The 26,467-nt window shown below is 45.6% G+C and overlaps 1 protein-coding gene across 1 annotated transcript in view; it reads left to right on the forward strand.

Moving 5' to 3' along the window:
* Sorcs3 (sortilin related VPS10 domain containing receptor 3) overlaps positions 1 to 26,467 on the forward strand; it is a 648,362-nt gene that overhangs the window by 155,038 nt on the left and 466,857 nt on the right. Inside the window, exon 2 of the mRNA XM_075974355.1 lies at positions 26,184 to 26,251. Coding sequence (XP_075830470.1) covers positions 26,184 to 26,251 — 68 coding nt within the window. The remainder of the gene's footprint in view (positions 1 to 26,183; positions 26,252 to 26,467) is intronic.

Raw genomic sequence — 26,467 nt, forward strand, 5'->3', positions numbered from 1 at the left:
CCAGTTAGAAGATACAGTAAAAATGGATCTGGGACTTGTACGGACTTCTGAAAAGAGGCAGCATCCTTTTGGGCCATCAAGCAGAAATGGTAACCAGCACAAAAATGTTTCCATGAGTTGCTTGGGAAAAAAAAATCCCTTTCCCCCATCACCATAATCATCCTAAAGTTTTGGTTGGGGGCGGCAGTCCTCATTGAGAAAGTGTGCTTGGGAGGGTCGTTAATTTAGCATCTGAGTAGTTTAGGGAACTCTTCAGTTTCCTACCCCGTTAGAGTCACTGCTTCCAGAGGAGAAAGAGGCTCTGCTGAGCGTGCCTGGGCTCTATGAAGACCTCTCTGCTCTGGATAGGTTGCAAGAGCCTAGTGTCCTGCCACAGCGGGTAGAATGGGGGTCTGAGTCTCAGGCTCAGAGTGTGAGTGAATTCAACCTTGACCTCAGGGATAGATTCAGAGGCCTGCTGCTGACTCCTCCAGCGTGCAGTGAGACCTGTCACTGGCCTTCGTTGAACTTGCCTTGCCCATCTTTCCACCCTGGCTTTGCTGCTCCAGTATCGCACACTATCCTGAAACACCGACCCCTCATCAAGATCCAGGCTTCTACACCGGCCCAGCCTCAGCGACCTGAACCTGAGCCCCACAAGTCAACCCTTCTGGCCTTGGCAAACCATTGTGTTCTGTGGTTTAGTGACACTATTCCTGTTGCCTGAATTCTGCTCCCTTCCAACCCTTGTCAATCCGGGCCTGTGTGTGGCAGGTCCTAGCTCGTCCCCTTTGGCACTCTCTTCTCCAGGAAGCCTGCTTTGATTGGCATCCTCTATTTACCGTCATCACCTCATACTCAACTCTGTCATGACACTTATTACATTGCCACTGTGTGCCTGTGTTTCTAACTCACTAAATGTGAGATACGATGGGACTGAGTCAGGACTGGATCTAATTTATCTTTGCACCTGTGGGATATACTAGCTCCTCTTCATGAACTAGACATACAGAGCTTGGTTTGCCACGTGAGAACAAAGCGAAGCACAAGTTCTTATCCGTTCTGTGGCTCCCTTGATGAAGAGTCTCAGCACTGTTTTGTCCTGAATACGGTGCTGAAGATTACAGTCGCCCTCTCCTCCTCCACGTCGTCAGGTCCCCATGGAGCCTCGGTGTGTGAGGGAGGGCTTCTGAGATGGTGACAGACACACAATCCTTGTTTTCAGGAACTTCCTGGAGGAGGGAGATGGCAGACGGAGCTGACAGAAGGGTGTGACCATGACAATTGCTGACCCACCAGCTGCATCCCATGATGCCCCACTGCTCACTACAAACAAACAACAACATCAATAACAAACCGAGAGAGTCGGCCCCAGTGGGTCCCGGAATATAGTGTTTTTGGACACACTTGGTATAAATAAGGAAAACCTTCATGCTGCACTGCAGAGCACACTCACCAGTGCTGGTTCCTTGAAATATTTCACTGTTTTGATTATGATATATATCAGCATTGCCATAAGTACACATTAATAGACATACTTCTTTTAGATAGGCCTGAGTCTAAGTCAGTCCATAAAGCAGAAACAATTTTTCATTGTGCAGTTATAGGTCATGATCTCATTAGCAAATGTTAGTTTATTAATGATGTATGTATGCATGCGTGTTCTGTATTCTGTATGGTTATAAAAATTAACATACCTTTTGTTTTAAATTATAACTTATGTATGACTGTACTTTTCTGCTGTATTAATATAGACCCGACTGACTAGTTTTCGGTTTGGAGTGACGCTGAAAGAGAGTGTGCCATTGACTGCTTGAGTTTTTTCCATTGCTGGGTATGGAGGCTGTTTAATTGCCATTTTACTCCTGAGAGGGGTAGTGCCTATTATAAACATTCCTGTGCAAAGAGCATCCTTTCTTTCTTCTTTTTAGTGATTTCCATGGAAATGTAAGAGTATATTAGGCAAATTGGAATGAGCAGAGTAAAGCATTAAACACTTCTGTCACCCTGCCAAAGGCTCCTGGGTAGGCCTAGCCCAGCATGCTGTGTCCCCGGGAGAATAGGTGGGAGCTCGCTTCCATATGTCTTCATTTTGGAACTGCAGAATCCTGAGTTTGGTAATTAAGTGGTATTCTTGCATTTCAGAAATGAGTTAATCTTCTGACAGAAGCCAGGCTGCTTCGCCGTGCTGGCTCGCTCTGACTTCTGTGTCTCTCTACTGCCTGAGATCCTACAGGGAGTGCTGTAGTCTTGCTCTGGTACCCCAAACCATGCCCAGGATCTTGAACTAACTCTTTCACCTGCCAATTGTCTTTTACCTCACCACAGACCTCCATGAGCGTCACCCAGCTTAGGTGAACCCAGTAGATGGTGAGTCCCATGAGACCAGTTAGGGATGACATCTTCTTAGTTTACCTCCCTTTTTGATAATACTCAAAGTGATACCATTATAATTTAATTTAGTGTTTTATTTTAAATTGATCCTTTAGTTAGATGTAAAAGTAATAGGTCTCATTTTGATGCTCCCATACATATAAATCTTTATACTTTTCTCATATATTGCCACTACCAGCCACTCTGATTCCTTTCACCTCCCTTGTTGGTCTCATTCCTTTGTTCAACTGATCCTTCCTCTGCTGTCGTGTGTGTGTGTCTGTGTCTATGTGTAAGTGCATGTGTGCACACATACAGACACACACACACATACATGTACTCGTTTAAATCTAGATTCGACACAGAAAACTTCTGTGATGGTTAATGGTCGTTGTTAGCTTTGCTGGACTTTGCATCACTTAGGAGATGACACATGTGTGTCTGTGGAGGTGTTGTCAAAGAGGACCAATTTAGGAAAGAGACCCTCCCTGAGTGTGGGTGGTGCCAGCCCTTCTGCTGGGGGCGTGGCAGTGATAGAACCAAAGGAGAAGAGGAGAGAGCTGCGGCATGTTGGCATTTCTACCTCTCCACTTCCTGGTCTGCTACGATGTGAGCCGTTTTGCTCTGCTTCCCGCCCCCCCCCCCCCCGCTGTAATGAACTGAGCCCTCCGACACTGTGAGCCAGAATGAATCCTCCTCTCCTTTAAGTTGCTTTTGTCACGTGATCCGTCACAGTCACATGCCCAGGCCCTGCTCTCCCGCTGACTTTGGCTCAGCTTTGAGGTTATTATAATGTACAGCTTGCAGTGTTTTGCAGTTTTTTTGCTCTTCTAGAAACATAATGGCTTCATTGTGGAAAATAAATCAAGCCTTTTAATGGTTTCCTAATGCCATTCATCAGCATCTATGGATCAAATTAGGGTACCATTGTATTGTACTATTGTATTGTGTTGGAATGTTTGACATTTAAATGCTTGCTGGTTGAGTGGGTTCAAGGGATGGCTCCATGGATAAAGTACTTGTCATGTAAGCACAGGACTGGAATTTAGGTCCCTAGCACCCACATAAGTTCAGGTAGGAATGGTTGCCCACATATAATACCAGTGCTCAGGTGGCCAAGCTAGGGTTCCTGAGGGCATGCTGCCTTTTAGAGTAGCTGTACTCTACTGTTGTAGGATCAGCTCAGCCAGAGACTCTGCCGTAGTGAATAAAGAAGACAGAGATCAAGGAAGATAGTAGATGTCAACCTCTGGCCTCCACATGCACATGTGTGCACCCACACATAAGCATGCTGTGGTAATTTGAAAGAAAATGGTCCCCAAAGTGAGTGGCACTGTTAGGAGGTGTGGCCTTGTTGGAGTAGGTGTGACCTCATTGGATAAAGTGTGTCACTGTGGAGGGGGGCTTTGAGGTCTCATATATGCTCTAGCCATGGCCAGAAGACAGTTCACTTCCTGTTGCCTTTGGATACAGATGCAGAATTCTCCAGCACCATGTGTGCCTGCAGGCCACCAGACGCCCAGTCACCATGCTTCCCACCAGGATGAGAATGCTGAAACCTTATCATAAGCCTTGTGATAAGCCGCCACCTCAATGAAATGTTTTCCTTTATAAGAGCTGCTGAGGTCATGGTGTCTCTTCGCAGCAATAGAAACCCTAACTAAGATGCATACACACACCTCCACACACACACACACACACACACACACACACACACACACACACACAAAATAAAATAAAAAATTCTGCTTGAGCTGCTGGTTTGAGTTTCAAAGGAAGATCATAAAGTGGGCTTTATCTTGGGATAAGGCCAGAATATCTAATCATTTCTGAAAGGGCCTTTAACAAACTTCTGAGACCTCTGTGCTGTGCATTTAGGTGAAGCAACGTTATGCAATTATAAAGTCATCATCACTGTGGTTCTAAATCAAAATACTGGTCACTTCTGAAAAATATTGAAAATGCATGTGTTCTGTTGCATCAAATATTCACCCAAGATTTAATTATTATCTAAAAGCAAGCGCATCCATCAAATCAGTATGAAAATTTGAGTCAATCTTTGATAAATGATGAAATTTGATATATATATAATTAGGGAATTGTTTTTAAGTAAATTTCTTTATGATTTGTTGTCAGTAAATGTTTGCGTTTCATCTTCGTTTTATATACCCAGGGACAGGTTAAAATCTTAGGTCAAAAGGAATCTGTAGTGGAAAAATTTAAAGGAGTCTTACCCATTAGAGATTAAAAACCATCTTATTTTGGGGAAAGAGCCGAGACCTGCTGCTGTGTCGTTGGGAAGATCATTTGCTTCCCTGAGCCTGTGGATCATGGAGGGATGAGCACCGTCTTGGTCTTGGAGCATCATTGGCGATACAAAGCAGTGATGTCTGGGGTGGTACCCTGCATTCTGCTCCCACTTTTGCCCCTGTTCTTCTCTGTTAATTTTTTTTAAGAGAAATGTTCTGAGTCTGTTGCAAGGGGTCAGCAAGCCAGTCAGCAACATGGGCTCACTAGCAGCCGTTCCCCTGTTTTTCAGGAGAAACAGAGACTTCTGGTGCCTGTCATAACACCAGCTAACATCTCCCAACTTCTTTCTCTGTGCCAGGCGCTGGCGTATTGGTTTACTGTGATTTTCTTTCTTATTCTCCTTGCAGACTGTGAGGTATGTAAGCGCACCTGTTTACTGAGGCAGGAGGGAGGCGTGAGGGCTAAGTTACTTGTGTGATCGCACAAAAATATGTGCTGGATAGAATCTCAGCCAAAGGCTCCTTGGCATCATTAGTAGTCTTTCTTTTTTAATTTTTTAAATTTATTTTTAACTGACCACTATGTATTTAGTTTCTGGGATTGTTCCGTTTTGCTTAATTAGCATATATGATGAAAGCCTATCAATCCCGTGTTGCCCTGTTCCTGCATTCACTCAGCCCACAGATCTCACCGAGCCCCACTGTGCGCTAGTGCTGAGGTAGGTGTTGAAGATGTAGCTGTGATATAGGATGTTCTCTTTCTCTTAACTTCCTGGTGGGGAGCCCAGGAGGTTGAGGCCCATCCAGTGTCACCTCCCACCACATGAAGACCCTGCCCTATGGCAGCACGGGCCACCTGGTGGAGGAGAGGTGCAATGTGAGTTTTCCACAGGAGCACAAGGATGCCATCCGAGGTGGCTCAGAGTCCGCCCTGCGGCACTAGGTTGTGTCATGTCGTACTGGGTAGGACTCTACCCACGCTGTACTCTGCATTGCTTGGGATTCTGTTAGTTAGAGAAGTTTCCTAATGCTAGCAAGGCAGCCTGAGCCTGCAGAACCACAGATGTGCGGTGCATAGAACCCTGACAGTGAGGCTAGGTCTCTTGCTCTAGATGTGAGTGTTTGGGGTGACGAGGAGTTGTGGGTACCTCCCACTGCCTCAGCCCTCATCCCGTGTGTCTATCAGTGGTGTTGGTGGGATGATGTTCACCCTGTCCCTGTACTTCTGGAGGGACTCTAGAAAAATTCTGGATTAATTTGAGTTATTGGGCTTTTGGTATACACATCCAACTTCCCATGATGCCATTTTGGTCTCTGGCTTTCTCTGGATACGCTGGAGGATGACTCAGGCCTATGTACGGTGCGTGTCCTTGTCACTGTCTGTCTCATTAGAGTATTGAAGATCTGTGTGTGGCACAGGCCCAACGCAGAGAACACAGTCACCGGAGTTTGAGGCAAGGCTTAGGCTGCAGCCTGGGAGCACACATATCTTGCCCAGGTTTTGAGACTCAGTGCATCTAGCTCTTTGTCTTTCATGGAGTAGCATGTGTCCTGCTTCACCAAGCCCAAAAGAAGTTGGCTCTTTCCTAAAGCTCATCCAACCTCAGCACCTTCAGCTGCGGGTATGCTGAACCTTGCGAGGTCCACATTTCCTAATCTACTCTATGCACTGCCTAGCCAAGGAGGGAGAAGAATCCCTACATTCAGGGGAGCACTGATCTGGCCTGTGGATTTCCTTTTCCTGAATGTGAAGTGTGGCTCCTAGATAAGGGGCTGCCCTCATTCTGTGTCTACGTTTAGCTGCCGGTTGTTGCAATCAGGTCATCTCCTTCCTCCCACCACTCCTCTTTCTTTCCTTCCTTCCTTTGAAGAAAGAAGCAGGTAGACAGAAGGGTGTTGAAGAGAATGGTATCCTACCTGTACAACCCAGGTTTGCCCGAACCCGAAGCTCACAGCATTCTCCATGCCAAGCCATGCTGATCTGCGCTAAGTTCTTCCCACATTCCAGAACAGTGGTTCTCAACCTGTGGATCGTGATTGGAGGTTGCCTAAGACCATCTGCATGTCAGATATTTACATCAAGATCCATAACTTGAAGCAAAAGTAGTTATGAAGCAGCAATAGAAATAATCTTATGGTTGGGGGTCACCATAACACGAGGAAGTGTATTGAGGGGTGTCATCACTAGGAGTGTTGAGAGCCACTGCCCTAGAAGCTTGCCTTGAGCTTCCTCGCCCACCCTCAGTGCCTTCCCTTTCTCTTTCTTTTGAAATTTTCCGATTCATGAACGGGGACAACCAGAATCTACATTTAAACAGTTTATCAGAAGAGTTTGTCTGAAGTGGTTCATAAACCACACAGAAATGCTGGAGAACAAAGCCGACTTTTAGGCCATCTGCCTGCCTGCCTGCCTATCTATCTGCCTATCTATCTGCCTATCTATCTGCCTATCTATCTGCCTATCTATCTGCCTATCTATCTATCTATCTATCTATCTATCTATCTATCTATCTATCTATCTATCTATCTATCTATCTGCCTATCTGCCTATCTATCTATCTATCTATCTATCTATCTATCTATCTATCTATCTATCTATCTATCTATCATCTATCTATCTATCTATCTATCTATCTATCTGCCTATCTATCTATCTATCTATCTATCTATCTATCTATCTATCTATCTATCTATCATCTATCTGTAAATCTGCCTACATGCCTACTTCTTTCCCTCTCCTGTATCTTTCTGCATCTACTTTCCTTTTCTCTCTCTGCCTCTCCTTCACCTGCCTACATCTTCATGTTTTTTCACCTCCCTGAGTAAGCTCCCCTTTATGTTTACAGTAGCTCATAAGTGCTGGTGCCTCTTAAATGCCTGGCAAATGCTTACTACTTAAATATTCCTTCTACCCATCATTTTGGGCTTACTTTTTTCTTGGCATTGAACCACACCCCATACTATCCACGTCAGTACACTGGGTATGGATAGCAGGTGTGCCCCACATTCATACCCTGCCCACATGGGACCTAATCTTTTGAGTCAAAGCTCTAAATTTAGGTGAAAAACTCCCCCCTGGGGCCTTCCAGTTAGGTAGTTGGGGGGAAGAAGAAATCATGATTCAGAGCCCCAGGGATTCAAGTTTCAGATTCAAGAGAGGCAGGTAGTGTTCTGGAAGTGCCACAGTCCTCATTCCTGGAGAGCTGAGGTGACCTGGGAATGTGGTTTCTTGTGTTTTCCCTAAGTGCTGTGTTTAGAATAGGACATTGGTTTGAGCTTGAGTCTGTGACCCTAGAAGATTTTGCTGGGTTTAGTTTGAATTTGACCTTGAGATTCTAGTTGAAGTTCTTGCAGGTTCCTCAGCTGCCATGGTAACTTGGCTGGTGCTGAAATTGCTGAGTTAATTGATACCTTCTAATCAGGAAGGAGGTGGAATTTGAAACCTTGGGAGGAATCAGTAAGATTTTCTAGAGTAAGAATATAATATGAGCTGCCATTTACATATCATGAGACTGCTTATTTAATCCATGTAGGTTTTGGTTTTATACCTGAAAGGAAAGGGAATAATGATGTCATATGTCATCAGACAGCTATGGGGATAAATGAGGTGGCGGGACTAATTGGTGACTTCTAGCCTTACCGCCATTATTATTATTAGCTGCAATCTTATATATGATCACATATTAGCTGATGTTTGTAGACCTCTGTTATTACCAGACAAAGTTATATTTGCTTTATTACTGATGACAAGATCAAGAGATTCAGAACTTCTGTCAGCTATCTCAAGGTATTGGGAGAACATACACATTCATGTCACAATGCAAAAGGAAGTTACAATGTTAGGATACATTGATTCCCATACAAAGGAGCACGTGAATCTTTGCCAGAAGTAGTAGGGTGGTCTTGTTTAATTTGAGGCTTAAGAGGTTGGGAAGAATGTTTCCAGTGTGACAGGAACATGAATAGGGCTGAAATAAAAAGGACAATATACTAGCTAGCTTGACAGAAAATATTCCAAGTTAATGACTTTAAGTCAGGCTTGATCCTGTGATTCAAATAGTAACCCCACGGGCATAGATGCCCTTAGTATTTTCCCAGTGACTTCTGTAGCTGCCGGTATCCTCCGGTCCTACATTGTATTCCTTCAGCATCTTAGTGCTTCCCTATACTCTTTAGTGAGGCAGTCACAAAGGTGTGTCTGGCTTCCAAGGGAAGGATATAATTACTACCGCCCAGTACAAGATGTGTCGAGGAAGGACTTGCAATGGGAAACACCAGGGAATACAATGGGCCCCAGATGGGGAGGTGAGCAGTAGTCAGACCTTGATTTCTGCCTCTGTGCCTGGCAGTCCATTAGAGCCGACACTGTAATTTGCAAGTCTACGTTGTGAGCTTTACATCATAAGGGTGTTGGTTTGAACTCCTTGTTAACACACCAGAAGGGAAGGGTTGATGCATCCTTTTCTCCCTTTCCCTCTCAAGTTTCCTTGGTATAAACTCTTGCTGTAGCTAAGACACACGAAGAACTGATTTCTATAGAGATATTTTGTAGATGATACATTTCTCAGGCCTGTGACCATGGATTTTTGGGGATCGGAGAGACAGGGAGATAGGATCAAATGTATGTTGGTGAATCAATACAAATAAGTTATGTGATCTTTGTTGCTAGGTGCTAGGCCACACCAGCGAGGGCTCCTAAACCACATGCTATACTTGGCTTCAGGTTCCTCCTCTGTTTTAGGAGTTATGTGAAGACAAAGGTCAGGCCTATGTTATTTTAGAAGTCCAGATAAGTTTCTTGGCCTGGCAGCTATCAAAATGCTGGCCCCATAGGAGACTGAAAAGGACAATTCCTCTTGAGGTCAGGCACCGCCTCTGAGGACGCTCAATTGTTCTTCCTCTAGTGTAAGGATTTTTCAAACACTTCAGTGATTGAATGCATAGTCTTCCTACAGGAAACAGGGTACAGACCTCTGAGAATTCAAGTGCAAGCCCAAGAGTCTAGACAGCTGGGCATCTGTGCCCCTCTCTGTGACCGCACTTGAGTGGGATAGCCCTTTATCTGCTCAGTCTTAGGATAGAGACCGTATGGCTAAGATTTCTGCTATTCTGGTTTGAGATCTAGACCAAAGTTGGCATGGGAAGAGCAGCGACTCCAGGCAAGGTGGGGTCCAGGCCAGAAGTTCCTGAAACTTTGACTAGACTGGTGAAGGCAAAAACAAAGTTATTCTAGGAGCGATGATTTCCAGAAATCCAGAGAAGAGAGTTGTTCAACAGTGGGCGTGCCTGTGGAGATGGCTGATCCACGCTCATGAGTCAGATGGAGAAGCGGGAGACCCAGGGCCTAAGCAGTTTCCCATCCAGGGAGGATACACAGCTTCAGAGAAGTAACAGTCTGTGAAGCTAACTTGAAGTACAAAACGGCAGCCACAGGATCTCTTGGTAGTCCTTTTTTGCATTTTGGAACTCAACTGTAGCACAAATGATAATAACCCAGAGACAGAAATTAGGGTTCAACCCAAAAATCAGAAAAGCAAAGCACCCAAGTCACTAGACCTCTACCAAGGCCGGACGACCGTATACTAAGCAGCCTAAACCTCTCTCTCCTCCCATTTTTTATATTTCCTCTAGTTCTGGAATTAAAGACATGTGAATCCCTAGGACTGGGATTAAAGGTGTGAGCCACCATCACCTGGATTTGTTTCTGCATTGATCTTGTGTAGCCCAGGGTGGCTTTGAACTCACCGAAATCCATCTGACTCTATCTTTTTCTCCCAAATCCTGGGATTAAAGGTGGGCGTCACTATTTGCCTGACCTCTAGAGGCTTTAGCTTTGCCTCTGGTCTTCAGGCAAGATTTCTTTATCAAAATACAAATAATATACCCTTACACTCAGGTTCAACTCTCCTTCCCTGATTGCACTCAGAGGCACTTCCCCTCATTGGTTACGCCCCAGTTGTGATATCTGGCCACAGAGATTCCCTCTCCCGCATCCTTCATTTCCCATGGATACTGCCTTCAGTTAAGACCCCTTACCTGTTATGATTAGACCGTTATGGCATCATTCTCAGCAGACTTCCATCCCCTCATGTTCATCACTCCTTGTTTAATCTCCTTAGCTTCTCCCTAGACTTCTCCCTGCTGTATATCAAACAGAGCTAAAGCCCTTCAACGTGTTATGGGAGGCAGAACAGTGACATGGCAAAAACGTCGGCATCCTGAATCCAGGAACCTGTGATTGCATCCGCCCAAGCTTAGTATGAAATGATTATCTTACACTAGCAGGCAGGGCCCGGTGCAACCACAGGTATCCCTAAATGGAGAAGAGTCAGGGTGATGGCACGTGAGAAAGACGTAAGCAATCATTGTGAACTTGGAGCGTGGACAGGACCATGCTTACAGAATGGGAGCAGCCTTTAAAAGCTGCAAATGCAAAGGCAATGGAGGACTCTGCTCTAGAACTTTCATAAGGATGTGGAGTGTGGCCCTGCCAATACCGTGACTGTAGGTACACAATCTGGGATTCCAGGCTCCATAACTGTACATGGGACATTAGAGTGACTTTAAATTTGTGATCATTCCTTACAGCAGCATTAGAAGTTTATATGTTCAGTCTTTATCATCTGGTTCCAGTCCAGCCCCACAGTATGACTTACATGTGCCTGGAAACATTGTACCCCATTCCTAACTCTAGCTGCCATAGACCACCACAGGCAAGGATCTCTTCTTCTCCCCTTGAGTTCTAACTTCTAAAGTTCTTGGTTTTTTTTTATTCCTCTATTAAAATGAACAGACTCTCATCAAAAATCTCCAGGAAAGGCAGCCTTTCTCCATCCCAACTAGAAAACAGCGAGTCCCATTACAGCAAGCTTTCAGGCTTCTTGGGGGGCTTGCCTGAGGCGGTGGGTGCAATGTCTCCAGCCTCATGAGCTGTCCTGTGCTGACTGTTATGGCTGGAAACCACACGTGTCTCCCCTCTAACGCAGAAAGTGCTGTAGATCAGGAGCCTCACCCTCCAATGGCTGCCATGGCCCGTGTGTAAGAGTCTATAGTATTTACAGGACTGAGCGAGATCTGGCTTGATTGATGCTGGATCACACTGGTGAGGGTTGTTTGTTTCTCCTTTGTTTGCAGGGGATCTGTGGGTGGCTGGGCAATCTCAGATGCTTGCAATCTATCAGCAAATAACACAGATGTGATTTTTGCCCTCAGGTATCTTATAATCTGATGAAGTCCCTGCCTTTGATACTTTATAAAAATCGCAGACTATTGGCTACCTGAAATCTGGGGAACAACTGGCTCCCAGAAAAGCCATTGGGGTCAACAGGACAATCATTTGACTGGGTACTCCTGAGACCTGGCAGGGAAACACTTCCTCTTTCAGGAGTGAGAAGAAAGGGGAGTGAATGCCTGGGGCCAGATCCCTGCAAACAGCCCTGGAAAGGAAAGAGATAAATGAAACATTGAGGATCACACCCAGTAGCCATGGGCTTGTATGGACCTGTGAACTTCCTGCTACCATCAAGTGGCCACCAAAATGATAGCTGTGTGTGGGGAGTCCCAAGCTTTCATCTCTGCATGAGGGAGCAAGTAGCAAGGTTGCCCAGCATTTTGTGAGGCCCAAGTTGTCATCACTGAATTAGTGGAGTGCTCCTTCTTGGGGACATGGCATTTTCCCCACTGAGATGGCAGATAGCCTTCTTGTCTTAGAGTAACATAGAGTGATATTATATATTATATATTACAGGCAGGTTGTGTTAGGTCTCAAACTCAGGACAAATGATGACCTGAAGTACCTGTTCATCATATCAAAGTAGATGCTGGCAATCAGGTTCTCTGCGTCCCCAGTACCTGTTATAGAGTTGTCTTGACTGGCATATCCCACCAACTAGCCTAAACTTCTCCAGCCCCTGTGTGTCTCTTCTCTTCCCTCAGCTTTTCTTCCCCATGTAACTCAGCCATTTTAACTATATGTCCTTCATTGTTCTTCTTCTCTCTTGGTTTCCTGACTCACTCCTGGCTTCTTGGCTCCTGGCTTCTTGGCTCCTGGTTCTTCTCTTATCCTCTCCTGCTGTCCCCATCGCCACCTTTGCTTTCATGACCTGGTTCAGTCTAGATTCTTCCAGATGCCTCTGGCCATGCTCTCCCTCAGAGCTACACTAAACCTTCTTCTCAACCACACCTGGGAGAAATCCCATCCTCATTCTCTCCTTCAGCATGCTATGGGCCTGGTGGTGAGACAGCTTTCTCATGCCCTTTGCAGTTAGCCTAATTAAGGGAGGGACATATTGATTTGGTAGATGAGGCTGCTGGGGGCTCAGTAAGGCAGGTTCTTGGCCTAAGATCCAGAGAGTAAGGTGGAGAGTTGGCAGTTCCCAGTAAGATCTGGTTTAAAGCGTTTGCTCTCTCCCTAAATAAACAGGTTGCCTGTATTTCTCACTATGCTGGTGGTTAGATACGGAAGCTTATTTCTTGAGCCAGCTCTTTCCTTTGCTCACAGAAGCCTTGGCCTTGCTCTAGAATGGTGCTGAAAGTGGTTGCCTGGGTAATAGAAGGTTAGGAAGGTGTGGCCTCAGATTGCCAGCTACGGTGTCCCTTTGGAGCTAAGCGACCCTGGTTCTGGAGTTCCAGCATCTGTGAGTATAGGAATTGGCAGGAAATCTGGGATTATTTGGCTCCATCCCTGTTGCTGGTTTGCTTGCTACCTACATCATTTCTAAGTCATGACCATCTCTCTCATTTCCACAGCTCCTTGGGGAAATGATAGCGAATGGATTTTTAATTCACTTTTAATGGCTTGTTACACAAAACTGGAACAACCCCCTACTATTTAGCAGCCATTTTTCACAAGCTCCTTGTTTCAACAATACCATTTCCTTAATCTGTCAGTTGCCTTGTCCCCTAGCTACCAAATTTGGTAAAGCACTTTCTAAACAATGGCCCACTTTTAGGGATGACTAATGCCGATTATCGTCTATATCTTTTCCTTTCCTTTAATACTGGAGACATATGTAAACCTCTCAACTACATGATGGGGATAATTTTCACATTTGCGTGGTGCAGACAGTATTGTCTGCCTCCTACTAGTTCTGCACATATTCTGTTCAGTGTGTGAAGACACTGAGCACCCAAGCGTGGAGCTTCAGAAGGACTCAGTTAGCGTTTCTGTGCCCCGTCTGTGTTTGTCCTGCTCTTGTTTAGGGATAAGTCCAAATCCAGCCCATTAGGGGCGTGTTCGCTTTGAGCTAATGTTTACATATAAATCTGTTGGGCGTGTGCCCAGCCGCCCCTTTTGCTTCCTGTTCTCCGCGGGAACCGTGGTACTGTAAGTCTATTTCCCCATTAAAGCTGTATATATTTTTTATAATCTGTCTACATTCATTTACGCCATTACACTTGGCGCCCAACGTGCCGTTACACTCGTGTATGGACTAGTCTCATCTCTCAAGTCATGCTCTTTGCTAGAGCACTAGCGTTGCTTTAACACATACCTCATCAAGTTCGGGTCTCCAAGGGCAGCTTTCTAAAACTCAAGTTCTATTTGTACCTTCCTCTGTATTTTATGCTTTCTTGTGACAATTCTTGAAATTCTTTTGCAAGTCACTTTGAAATTTCCCTTCTGGAAAGGCTAGGCAGACTAGCATGTCTAAGGAAACTTTTGAAAATAGTATTCTCAAAAGGAAGCAATGGAAGATTACATTTTTCCATGTCTTTCAACACTGAAGCCTCTTATTCTCCATGAGGATGTTTTGACCATCTCAGCAAGGCTCCGGTTCTCTTTTGAACACTCAGTACCACCTTTACTTCAGCAGATGCACTGAATCTCTCCTGATAGGTGCTGTGCTATGGGGAGCGCTAAGCTGGGAGTGGTACAACGAGGAACGCAGGGTTCCTGTCCTGGAGGATCACTGAAGATCACAGCAGACATTGCGTGTCAGCTGAAAACTGTATGAGAAAGCAGTGGGGAGCATAACTGCACATCTGTACAGCAGGTTCCAGGAATTTAGATCAAGGGGAGACCAGTTGTGTCTTTAGGGACTGTCTTAGTTAGGGTTTCTATTGCTGTGAAGAGACACCATGGCCATGGCAAGTCTTGTAAAGGAAAACATTTAATTGAAGAGAAAGCTTGTAGTTGCAGAAGGTTAGTTCATTATCATCATGGCAGGGAGCATGTCGGTGTGCAGACAGACAGGGTGCCGGCTGCATCTTGATCAGAAGGCAACAGAAAGTCAACTGTGACACTGAGAGTAGCTCGAGCATAGGAGAACTCAAAGTCCACACCCACAGTGACACACTCCCTCCAACAAGGCCATACCTACTCCACCAAAGTCACACCTCCTAATAATGCCATTCCCTTTAGGGGCCTTTTTCTTTTGAACCACCACAGGGACCAGTGAGACCTGAGGGAACTGAGGATATTCACAGTGAAACTGGAAATATGAGGAGAGAATTGGGTAGAAAGTGGGAGAGCAACCCCAGAGAAGGGAGAAGAACGTGCAAAGGAGCGGAGGATGAGGAGGATGAATTTGAGGCAGGATGGGTATTTCAATGTGGGGGAGTTTAGAAGTCATTCTGGGAAATGACCCCAGAAGAGGCTTGAAAGTGACCATGCGTCAGGTTGGGAAGACCTTTCTCTTATCATGCTGAGGAAGTCAGCTTTGACCTTACACCTAGGAACTGACTTTTGGCAGTAGGGAACTGGATTTGAGATCTACTATGCACAGGTCATTCTGGTAGCATGGTGGACGAAGATGAGGATTAGAAACTAAGAAATCGTATCCAAGGCCTTTGCAGTCATCTCCTACCTAAACTGTTGGTCCTTTTATGTGCCTGTCTGTGGCATTTTACATGGCTGATCATCCCCTCCTTCTAGAAATACGTTCTTTACATGGGCTCCAGAACTTGCACTTTCCTGGGTTTCCTAGATCTTCCAGAGTGGGGCCGAGAGAAAGACTGCAAGTTTGGCTACAGGGAGCATCCTTTTCAACCTTCTGTTCCAATGTACCATTGTGATTCTGCCCAATATAATGCAAGTGTTTCTTAGACCCGAAGGTTGCTTTCACTGGCTTCTAAGGATGTGATACATGAAGTCTTATTAGCTGCTGTGGCTTCTCTGGGTGATATTAATTATGTTTGCAATCCTGTCACAATCATTTGTGGTTATTCTGTGTGGTAAAATAATTGTGAAGTTAACTACCACAGTCTTTGAATAAAAGAAAGAACAAATGGAGAAGAGAGAAATTATGAGATTTTTCTATCATATTTTTCTCTTTCTATTATCCATCTATCTATCATCTATATATCTGTTATCTCCTATCTATCTGTCTATCTATCTATCTATCTATCTATCTATCTATCTATCTATCTATCTATCTATCATCTGTCTATCTATCTATCTATCATCTGTCTATCTATCATCTATCTATCTATCATCTATCTATCTATCTATCTATCTATCTATCTATCTATCTATCTATCTATCTATCATCTACTACCCATCTACCCACCCATTTTCTCATAAAACTAACAAGGAAAATATGTATACTGGCTGTAATATTCATTTCTATCACTGGCCATGAAATCACAGTACATGAGCCAGTTCAACTTCTTTCTTCAGCCCCTTTTGTGTTTTCTTTGCCCTTAGCTAGCACCTTGGGTGTTCAGAATTTTAAGCTGGTAGCATGATCTTGAATTCCAAACTCTCATTTTTGAAGGGTCTGAGTTCTTAATAGTTTTCCTTTATTACTGTAGTCTTCCATTAACTTTTACTTTAGGACTTGAAAATAATAAGAGAACTTGAAATTAATTAGAAGATAATAGCAATTAAAGACTTTAAACATCATTCCCCTTGGGTTCATTGTACAGTAGCATCTTTGTCTCCTTGATAACAGGGACAGATCACCCCAGCTAGAAGGTAACCCCTTCTTTGCCTCTTAGTATCATGAGATGCTCAGGACAGATGGATATAGACTTCAGTCTCAAGTACAATGCAACAGATGTTTTGTTTCATGATGACAGCCTCCTGGGAAACTTAGCCTACTCTATCAACAAAGCCCAGATCTGGGGGACACGAGGAAAATACTGTGTGATGGCTAATAGTGCCTAACAATTAGATCAGTAACCTTGTTTTAGACTCTTGGTTTTCAACTCTCTTATAAGATTGCACATAATCTCCTGGCTGTATAGCTTCTGCATTTTCAAAACTCCTCAGACCTTGGTATCCGTCCAGCTGCTTCTGGGTGGCCAGGTCTGTGCAGTGCCAGGACACTCCACAGACAAGAGCACCACTCCCCTCCATTTGTGGTGACATGAGCTCCTTGTGGGAAGGCATGCTGTGTGGAGCATTGTGACAGTGTAAAGAGCATTAGGGGATAAAAGATCGTAGTTCTGGCATAGTCGATGCCTAAGGAAAGAAAGCAGTTTTCAGGAGAAGTTGCTCCCTCTCCAATTTTAGAGGAATTTTCTGTAGTCAGCCTGGTCTCAGGTGCTACATGGAAATTGGATATGGTTGGTTTCTTGTGTTGTCAAGTTGGGGTGCAGCAGTTATGTAACTTCTCCCATTGGTGAGGAGGTCCATCAGCGGAGACAAGCCTCCATCTGCATCACAGGTGCTAACAGGTGCCACGGGTCAGTCAGAGGGATAGCTGGATATATATTAAGTTGCTTTGCAAAGAGGCCATAAAGTGTACCTGGTTGCTAAGACTGTGCTTATGGTAAACACTATTGTATTTGTTCAGAAACACAGCATACCCTCTGCCCATTTGAGAGTCTAGTCAGACTGGTTTTCTTGCTGGAACACTTCAACTTTGAAACCTTCTATCCACACTATCCATGCCCGAGTCTCATCCCTGATGTCTTCAAGTGATGTTTCTAGGCCAGGCTCTCCTCTCTGAGCTCCAAACTCGGATTTCAACCATAGTGTTGGATTTTTGCATTTCAGTATCTCTTGGATGTCTTGAATATACTGCTCAATGCTAGCCTGGTCTTTTCTCCAAATTCTCCCAGAGTCCTCATCTTCTAACTCAGTTCCCTGCTTCCACCATCTCAGGCCTACATGCGGATGGTTTTTTTGACAAAGCTCTCTTAATTATACCTTGTTGTCTAGTTCTTAGTGAATCATTTTGGCTCTGTCCTCAGATATATTCTGCTTCCACCTCTCCTCATTCTCCACCCTTCATGCTTTTGCTAAGGTTCAGCCCACACCTTGTTTCACTTGGGTGGGTACATTTGGCTCCAAATTCACCTTTGTTCCCTTACTGCCTTTTTGTACCCAGCAACTAAAGCATCCTGCTAGAATTTAAGTTTCTGCTTTACGTCGATGAGCCAGCCTGCCTCCATCGTAGGTTTGAAAGACATCTTAAAGTAAAGACAAACTAGATTCATTCATGTTTATGATGAAATCTGCTTCTCAAGGATGGGGCTTAGTCCCTCCTTTCACTACAAAGGTTCTGTACTGTCTGTTCCGGGAAATGGGCAAACTTGCCTTTGTTTTAAAAGGTTATTATGACCACCTTGCAACCATGTCTTTGTTTCAGGAGGTTATGATCAACTTGCTGTGCTTATGTTCTGTTTCTGTAACCTCCGCCTGTTTGCCTGTCCAATCCCCCAGCCGGAAACCCCCTACTCACGAGCCATAAAAGCCCCATTTTGCTCATGCCTAATGTTGATCTCTCGAATCCCACCTTTAGGGAGAGACAGCCCGTGTACACAAATTAAAACAAAAGCTTGCTTTAAGTAATGATTGCTCTAATTTGGCCATGATGATTTGGGTCGGTGGTCTTTCTCCTCACAGTTATGGGATTAACAACTTCTCCAGTGGCTCCTGGTTTGCCTCAGAGTCAGAACCAGAGCCCTTGTCGCTGTTGATAAGGTGTAGTGAGACCTTGACCTCCCAGTCCTTTCTCAACTCATCTCCCACAACTACCACTTTCTGCCTTTCCAGCTTCAGTAATCTTCTTACCATCCCTTGAATTTTCCAGGCAGACTCTTGCCCCAGGACCTTTGCACTGCCTTGTTTTTCTGTCTGTAATGGTTGCCGTCAGAGAGACACACGAATAAGTAGCATAATCTCTCCCCTCACTCAGAAGTTTGTGCAAATAATAGCAGCTTTCAAGCGCTTCCCTGGACTCCCATTTGCTCCTTCTGCTTTGAGCCCCTAGGGCCGTCCTGTCTGTTTCCAGTTCCTCACGTTCTCCCTATGTATTCTTTCCTCCTCCTTGGTATTCTCTGCCCTCCGACTGTTGGAATTTGCTGTTTACTTATCTCCTCGGTTAAAACATAAACTTCATGTTGGTAAAGATGCTGCCTCACTTTCTTCTTTGATGAATGCTGAGGGTGTGGTGGGCTAATAAATGAATGACAAGCGATAGAGGCCAGCATCGGGGCATGCTAGTTGGCCATGATACATCTCAGAAACTGTGTTCCTCTTGCCGTGTGTGGACAAGCAATGATCCGAAAATCACATGGAGTTTTTCTATTAAACCCGAGCGTTGTTTCCATCTGAAAGAACCAGGGAGAGGGCCTCACAGTTTTTCAAAGTGTCACACATCATATGTGTAGTGATGACATTGCAATCTCTTGGTGGTAATTAGTTCTCTACCCTCCCAACTGGATTCTAAACTCGTGGTAGGCGACACCACCATTTATCTTATTCTGTATCTGAAGCGAGTACCCCCAGACAGCCTGGTACAGGGAAGTCAGTTGGAATCCGGATAAAGATGTGTTTCTATTCCCTGGAGGCTGAGGCTCCCCCTTGTGGGAGGAGATGGGGAGAGTCGCAGTGGTGCTGAGACTTAAAGTACTTGCTTTTGTGGCACACCAAAGAAGTGTATGGCCAGGGTCGCGTTTGCATTCCATTGTTACTGGCTCTTGGTAAAGAAAACCAGCAGGGCCCGTTCCAGTTGGCAGGGAGAGAACACTCTAGTTGGGACAAGGACAGGGCGGTACAGTTTACTTTACACCCTGTTCCCCGGAGGGGCTAGGCTTTTAAAGTCTTCTCCCAGGGAACCGTGAACCCAGCCACCCTCTAAAATTCTTTATTTAAGGTGAGCATCCAAACTGCCTACCTTAAATAAAGAACCCTGATTGCTCTTCGAGCAGATAAGGGAGGGGGACTTGATCGGGGGAGGGGGAGGGAAATGGGAGGCGGTGGCGGGGAGGAGGCAGAAATCCTTAATTAATAAATAAATTAAAAAAAATTCTTTATTTAAGACAGGTCCTCACTGAGTCGTTTAGGCTGTCCTGTACTCACTATGTGGACCAAGTTGACCCTGAACTTGGGACCCTCGATCTCAGCCTCCCAAATGCTGGTCCTTTCAGATTCACGCCACTACCCCTGCTGTCCGGTGTGCTGACTTCAGAGCACCTTGTTCTTGCTCTGACCCGGTCGTTCCTTCAGTTAAAAGGCTCCAAACACAAAGAAATATACAGAGATGAAAACGTTCATTACCTAGATTGATCGGCCTGTACTGGTGTGAAAGCATTCAGAATCATGCTGTGTCCCATCAAGATGTGCACTTATTACATCTGATCAAGAAGGAAGGGAAGAGACAGAAAGGCATAAAGGAAGGGAGGGAGGGAGAGAGGGGAAGAAGAGGACAGGCGTCCCTTGGTTATAAAGGAATCAAGCTTTCAGAAAGGTTTAATGAACTAAAGTAATTTTCCTTCCGAGTAAAATTTTACAGGCATTAAATGTTCTCACTCCACCGACTGTGCTCACAGGCAGGGATGTCTTAGTGATTTATGAATTTGCAGATTATGCATTATCCTTTCAGAGGACAGGAATCCCCCGGGGCTTCCTGCCTGCCTTCCTGAGCTGAGCTCACTGGATTGGCCAGGTGAGAGCAATGGCTCTGATCTGCAGCCTCCTTTATTTCCCTCAGGCTCGAGAGCAATGGGCATCGTTTAAAGGAGTTTAAGGGCTCTGGAGTCTGAATTGTCTCCCGCTAAATAAGAGTAAAACTCTTTGCTTTGTCCAGCAAATGGCATCTTCAGGCCAGCATGCAAGCCTCTTCTATAGACAGAGCATGGGACAAAGGAATATAGTAAGTTTACACATGGAAAAGGTGACGAGGGTTCTTGGTGCAAAGAGGCTACAGTTTCTGAGCTGGGTGTTTTCTCTCATACAGAGTATGGTATGTGAAAGGGATGGAAAGCCCTTCACTACAAACCCCCTCTGACAGCCTTGTGTAGGGTCTGGGCTCCTTAGTTCCAGCACAGAGAATCCCGGAAAGGCAGCAGATAAAGGAAGCTCTAAATTACACGCTGGTAGGAACTGTTTCTGTTTTAATCACTTTCTCTCACACAGAGTCTGACAGAGGGCAGGAACAGATGAAGGAGAGAGAAGGGAGGATGAGAAACAAGGACACTAATTGCTGGTGCTAGGAATCCAGCTTGCTTGAGCATCTGGGGACATCAGGAGACATGAGCAGTCTGAGAATGAGGAGAGCAGATGTGACGGGCAACCAAGAGAGTACCAAGAGCAGACGTGCCCTGGTTTCTCTCTTACCAGACAGGTTTCCGTGCATGTGTGCTTCTTCAGGGCAGTGGACTTTATATGCAGTAGTCAACTACCCTTCCCCTTTTATAAAACTTTTCCTTCACTCACAGGGGCCACAGGGGGTTAAGAATACTCTCTTCTTGATCTTCCAGTGTCTTCTATGCCTGACTTCAGTCTCTAAGGAGGACTCCTGTGCATAGAACATGGTTGGCCTCTGTTTCACAGCCTGTGAAGCCTGCCTCTCTCTCAGCTGTTTGTCACTTCTGGGACGGTTCCCTCTGTCCCATTCTCTGTTCTGTCTCCCTTCCTCCATGGAGGCTTTGCTAATTACATTCTGTGGATGTAGTCGCCTCCTCTTCTTCCCATACTTCTCTCCCATGTTTATCATCTCATCTCCTTTTTTATTGTCATTGTTTTTAATCCAAGGATCTTGCATAGTACATGCTATGTATGGATGTGTGCTTGGCCCTGGGGGTGCAGGGTGGAGTGAACTGAGATGTTTTTGACCTCAGGAAGGTCACAGTCTTATAGAGAAGATGGGAATACACCGAAGTCATGCTGACCCTAACAGAACTGTGAGGGGAGGAGGAGTTGAATGATAGTCTAGGGATGTCAAGTACCTCTTTAGAGAGAGCTTATATGTGCCGATGTCTTCATCTATATGAGCGTCTCTGCTATATTTAGACACACTTACATACACATGAGTCTCCTTCTTATTCTATGTGTGCATCCGAATGCATACAGTTTATGAGAAGGGAGAGGTGCTATTTATTCATGAATTATTCCAGTTTATTTTCTTTTATCCCGGTGTCTAGAGTCCTACATGGATTTTAGCCAGTTACTTGACTTGCCAAAGTATGCAAGGAACCTTGTCTCCTAGCAGTTTGTCTAGTTATGTTCTCTGCACAACCTGTTTCTTGTTTCTTATGCCAAGAACAAAGAAAACCAAAGATATTGTTACCCCCAGGCCTTGAACTCTGGTTCTCTTTGATTTCTAGAATGTAACTGGTGTCTTTACATTTCTTCCAAAAAGTGCTTAGTAAACATTTACAGAATTCAAGAATGGGTGATAAATCTCTGAGGGTATAGGGATGTTTATCTTCTCTCTCTCTCTCTCTCTCTCTCTCTCTCTCTCTCTCTCTCTCTCTCTCTCTCTCTCGTACATTAGCCCTGTAACATTTACCACATGAAGGAACAAGATGTCCGAGCGGAGCTAGCAAGGCTGATTCGGGCCAGGTGGGACCAGGCCTCTGGCTGGCTGAGGGACATGAATTGTTTGTTCCACTATGGATGTCTCCTTACCTGTAAACCGAGATAGAATGCCTGCCCTGCCCACAAAGCTTTGCTGAGAATATCACAGAGTAGTAAAATTCATTTAATACTTGATCCCTGCTTTTCCTTATTTGTCTTTAACCACCGTGACCATTCTTCTAGAGCAGTCCCCCGAGGCATTGCTTTGGATCTGTAGTCCATCCGGTGCATGGATCCTGCGTGTTTCCAGGCACACACCGTTCTTTCTCTGTGGTCTGAGTGCTTGCTCAGCAGTCTGGATCCTGTTAGATGGTTTGCTGTATTGATGCTCAGTCCTTCCGTGGCCATTTTCTCTTTTCCAGAGGCTGCTGCAAAGCTCCCAGTGACAAGAGACGCCAGGGATGTGAAGGCCTGTTCCTTTTGCTCTTGATTTTGTTTGCTCAGTGCAGATGTTAATGAGGCTGAAGGTTCCACCATCATCATCTCTCCATAGCTCTGTTGGTGTTTGTCTGTGCTGGACTCCAGGGGAAAGGCAGCTTCTCGCCCTTGATCTCATGTTTTCACTGGAGGACGCTGGTGTGACTAGTCCCTGCTTGACCTATTAGCTTACATCCATTCAAGTTAAAAGAAAGCATGCATGCCCAGATCAGGGTCTGGCTGCGGTAGAATGGGTGGCAGCATCACAGCACAGAGCTGAGAACGTTTGTGTGCAATAGAGTCTCAGAGTTTGAACCTCTGGATGTCCCAGGGAGCTCTGTGGACACTGCCTAGGTTCTACTGCGTCAAACTTTCTGGGGGTGAATCCAACAAATATGCATTTACCAAGCTCCACTTGCTCCCTACATGACCTTTGGCTTCAGCATTACATATGGAATGCAAAGAGCACCACCTTGGAACACTCAGTCAAGTCCAGTTATTGTAAAGTATCCCCCACTTCATGTCCTTCTGGGTAGGCTGAACACCATTCCTGGCTGAAATCTGTGAATTTCCACCAAAACATCAATATTTTTTGTTGGCTCAACAGCTCTTACTGAATAAGAAGCTTCAGGTGCTGAGCCTGGTTCTGAAGAGGATACAGGAATAAAGCATCCACCTTCAACCTGTTCATGGTCTGTCTATTGGAGAGGGCAACTTTCATAACTCTCAAGAACTGGTGAGATCATGTTAACCGGAAAACAATGTGACTCACTTGGAAACAAAAACGTCAGAGGAGAGAAAACTAATAGACTAGCCTGAGAGGCTAGTTAAGGAAGCTGGGCTCTGGTCTGTTTCCAGAGCAACAGGCAGGAAGGTCCAGAGCAATGAGAGCATAGTCAGTGAGGCAAGAAAGGGACCGAGAAAGCTGAGATGTGGGTATGGCTGACCAAGCTGAAAGACCTCAGGCAACCTAGACAGAGGAGAGCAGAGGACAGAGTTGGGAAAACTATAAAAGCGAGGCTATGTATTGGCTACACCATGGAGAACCTCAAAATGCCAGTGTCAGGGGTCTGGGTTTCCTGCTTTTATAGACAGGGTCAATAAAAGATTCTAGTCAAGAAAGTAGATAAGCTAGGAGGACAAGTAAAAATCACCCACAGGGGAACGGGACATGAAAAGGTGACAGGATGTGTCATTGGGACCCTCCAGTTAGCAGACCCAAAGCTGAGATCTGATGAGAGGCACTCATTGGGGAAAACGCCTGTGAAGAAAAGCGGACTGGTTCTGGGAGAGAAGGCGTGACTCCGGATGGTGCAGCAGTGTTGACCTCACAGGGAATAGACAGGTCAGGACAGCACAAGCAAGGCTAGCTGGGGCTACCACGCAGTTCTGAGTAAAGTCCAGAGCCTTTTAGGGGACTGCCAAGTCAGTGTCACTCGTCAGAGGAGTCCCATGTCACTGAGAAAGGAGTATGCGGGGTGTCCGTACTGCACTTAGTCACTGACGGAAGTAGCCTTGTGGGGATATAGACCTGGCAAGCAGGGTGCAGTGCCCTTTGCAGCACCAAAGGTGGGGTCTTCAGTCAACAGTGCCCCTCTCTGGAGGAAGGGCAGCTTGTCTGGCCATGATGCTGTAGGAAAATGAGGTGATCTGCTTCTTCCTGCAGACCCCAACATGGCCACTCTGACTTATCCCTGGTTACCTCGGGGAATTCTTTCAGATTATGTCACCAGTGCCCACAGCTGTTCATGCTTTTCCATCGTGGCTTTGAGAATGTCTGCATAGAGAAAAGAAGGTTAAAAGAAAGGGTGGAAAATGCGTGTGTGTGTGTGTGTGTGTGTGTGTGTGTGTTAAACAGAAAGAAATTCTCTGGCTCACTGCAGCACATCGATTGGAGAGAAAAGGGTTAAATCCTGCTGCTTCCCTAATCTCAGGGTTTAACAAAGAAGAAACTAGCTATGAGTGAGAAGGACGAGGGTCACTGAGGGCCCCTGGAGTGCATGTATTGTGTAGGTTGCGTGCCCCTTGCTCTTGTGGTGCAGTAATGCATCAGGTGGCTCGGGAGAGTCTCCAGTTTTACACATCCCTGCTTCTTCCACAACCGTGAGAAACCCGCGGCCTCCAGCGATAGCTCCACAGAGAAATTGGATGTCCCAAGTCATCCTTGCACAGACTCCTTTTAGCCCACCATAGACCGTGGTCTCGCTCCTTTAATTTCTTTCTCCTTTACATAAAAGAAACAGAGATAGGGTTGATTGACCTCATGGAGTGCTGGATGAGAATAAATCTCCAGGCGAGCACTTTGTTGTGAGATAAATGCCATAAAATGTTCAATATAATGGCTGATTATTTTTCTTTAATCTTAAACGGATACCTAGAATGGGAAAGTCCCATCCCGGAAGAAGAAATTAATTATCTCCGAGAGAGTTTAATGGCTGCTGTGCAAATGAGTTGGAGGGAGTTAAACTGTGGAATGGGAAGGAGAGGAGAAAAGTGAAATGAGATGTGTATTAAATTTAGATAAACACAATTATACACAACTGGCTATGTGTATTGCCCACCTGCATGCTGCTGCATGTGGTAAAGTCGGTGCGCTTGGCACCCTTGTGGCCAGAAGGCTGTGTTCAAGCCGCTCCCCAGATACATGGCGGGGGCAGGCATGGGACTGTCTGAGACTCAGCTTCTCAGCTGGAGACACAGAAGGGACACAGGGACAGATCAGGCAGCCCAGAGCCAGATCTGGTCATGCACTAATCATATCTCACGCAACTCTAGCTCGCGGCCTTCTAACTCCAACTGGAGTCAGGATGATAGTCGCGGAGTCTGGCGAAGTCCCCTGACCTGCTTACTGTGACATGGGGGCAGTTGCCACACGATCAGCTGCAGGCGGTAGCAGGACACTAGGGACGGAGCCTATTGCCATTCAGGTATTTGTGTCTGATGAAAACGCAGAATCTCTTTGAACTCCTTCTGTAGATGGAAAGAGTTGACCCAGTTCCCTCTTAGTTCTTTTAGATCCTGTCCTGTACATCAGAGTCATCTTGAGATCAGATGCAAGGTGGTGGGGTAGGGTGGTGGTGTCTCTGATCTGGGTGGCCTTGGTAGTCAATCGTGCCAGCTGGCCTGGGCTTGACCTTGCAGAAGGACCGATGTGTAGAGACCACTGTTAGTGCCCAATTAAATCCTGTTGGCATGCTTTATTTCAGATGCAAGGCATTGCCAGGATTAAAATAAATGCTACAGTTACTGGGGTGCACCCCCTTGCTTGATCCTATAATACGCCTCAAACTCAGTGGATAAATACTAAGCCCTCCTCTGGGTGATACTGGACGCCATGTGTACTGCCGCACAAACTAAAGTCAGCTTCCTTTTCCCCCTTTGTCCCTCTTCTCTGCCCTCGCCCCGACCCCTTGCAGGTTATACTGATCCTGACGAAGCTCTATGACTTCAACCTGGGGAGTGTGACTGAGAGTTCTCTGTGGAGGTAAGTGGATTAGACCGTCTTAAGGCTTCCCTGCATGGTTTGGCTGGGGAGAAACGTAAGGCAGACAACTGAAAAGCCTGTTTCAGAGGGAATAGAGGAATTTTACCTGAGGTGCGGAAAGCTGGGTGTGGGAAGCGGGCCTGACGCCCCTTAGGACTTGCCTGTTGTCCATCTGCCTTGGGACTTTGTTGCTTCCGAAGGCCGACAGGGTCTGCT

The sequence above is a fragment of the Microtus pennsylvanicus genome, chromosome 5 (genome assembly GCF_037038515.1).
Source record: "Microtus pennsylvanicus isolate mMicPen1 chromosome 5, mMicPen1.hap1, whole genome shotgun sequence".
In the NCBI taxonomy this organism is placed as follows: Eukaryota; Metazoa; Chordata; class Mammalia; order Rodentia; family Cricetidae; genus Microtus; species Microtus pennsylvanicus.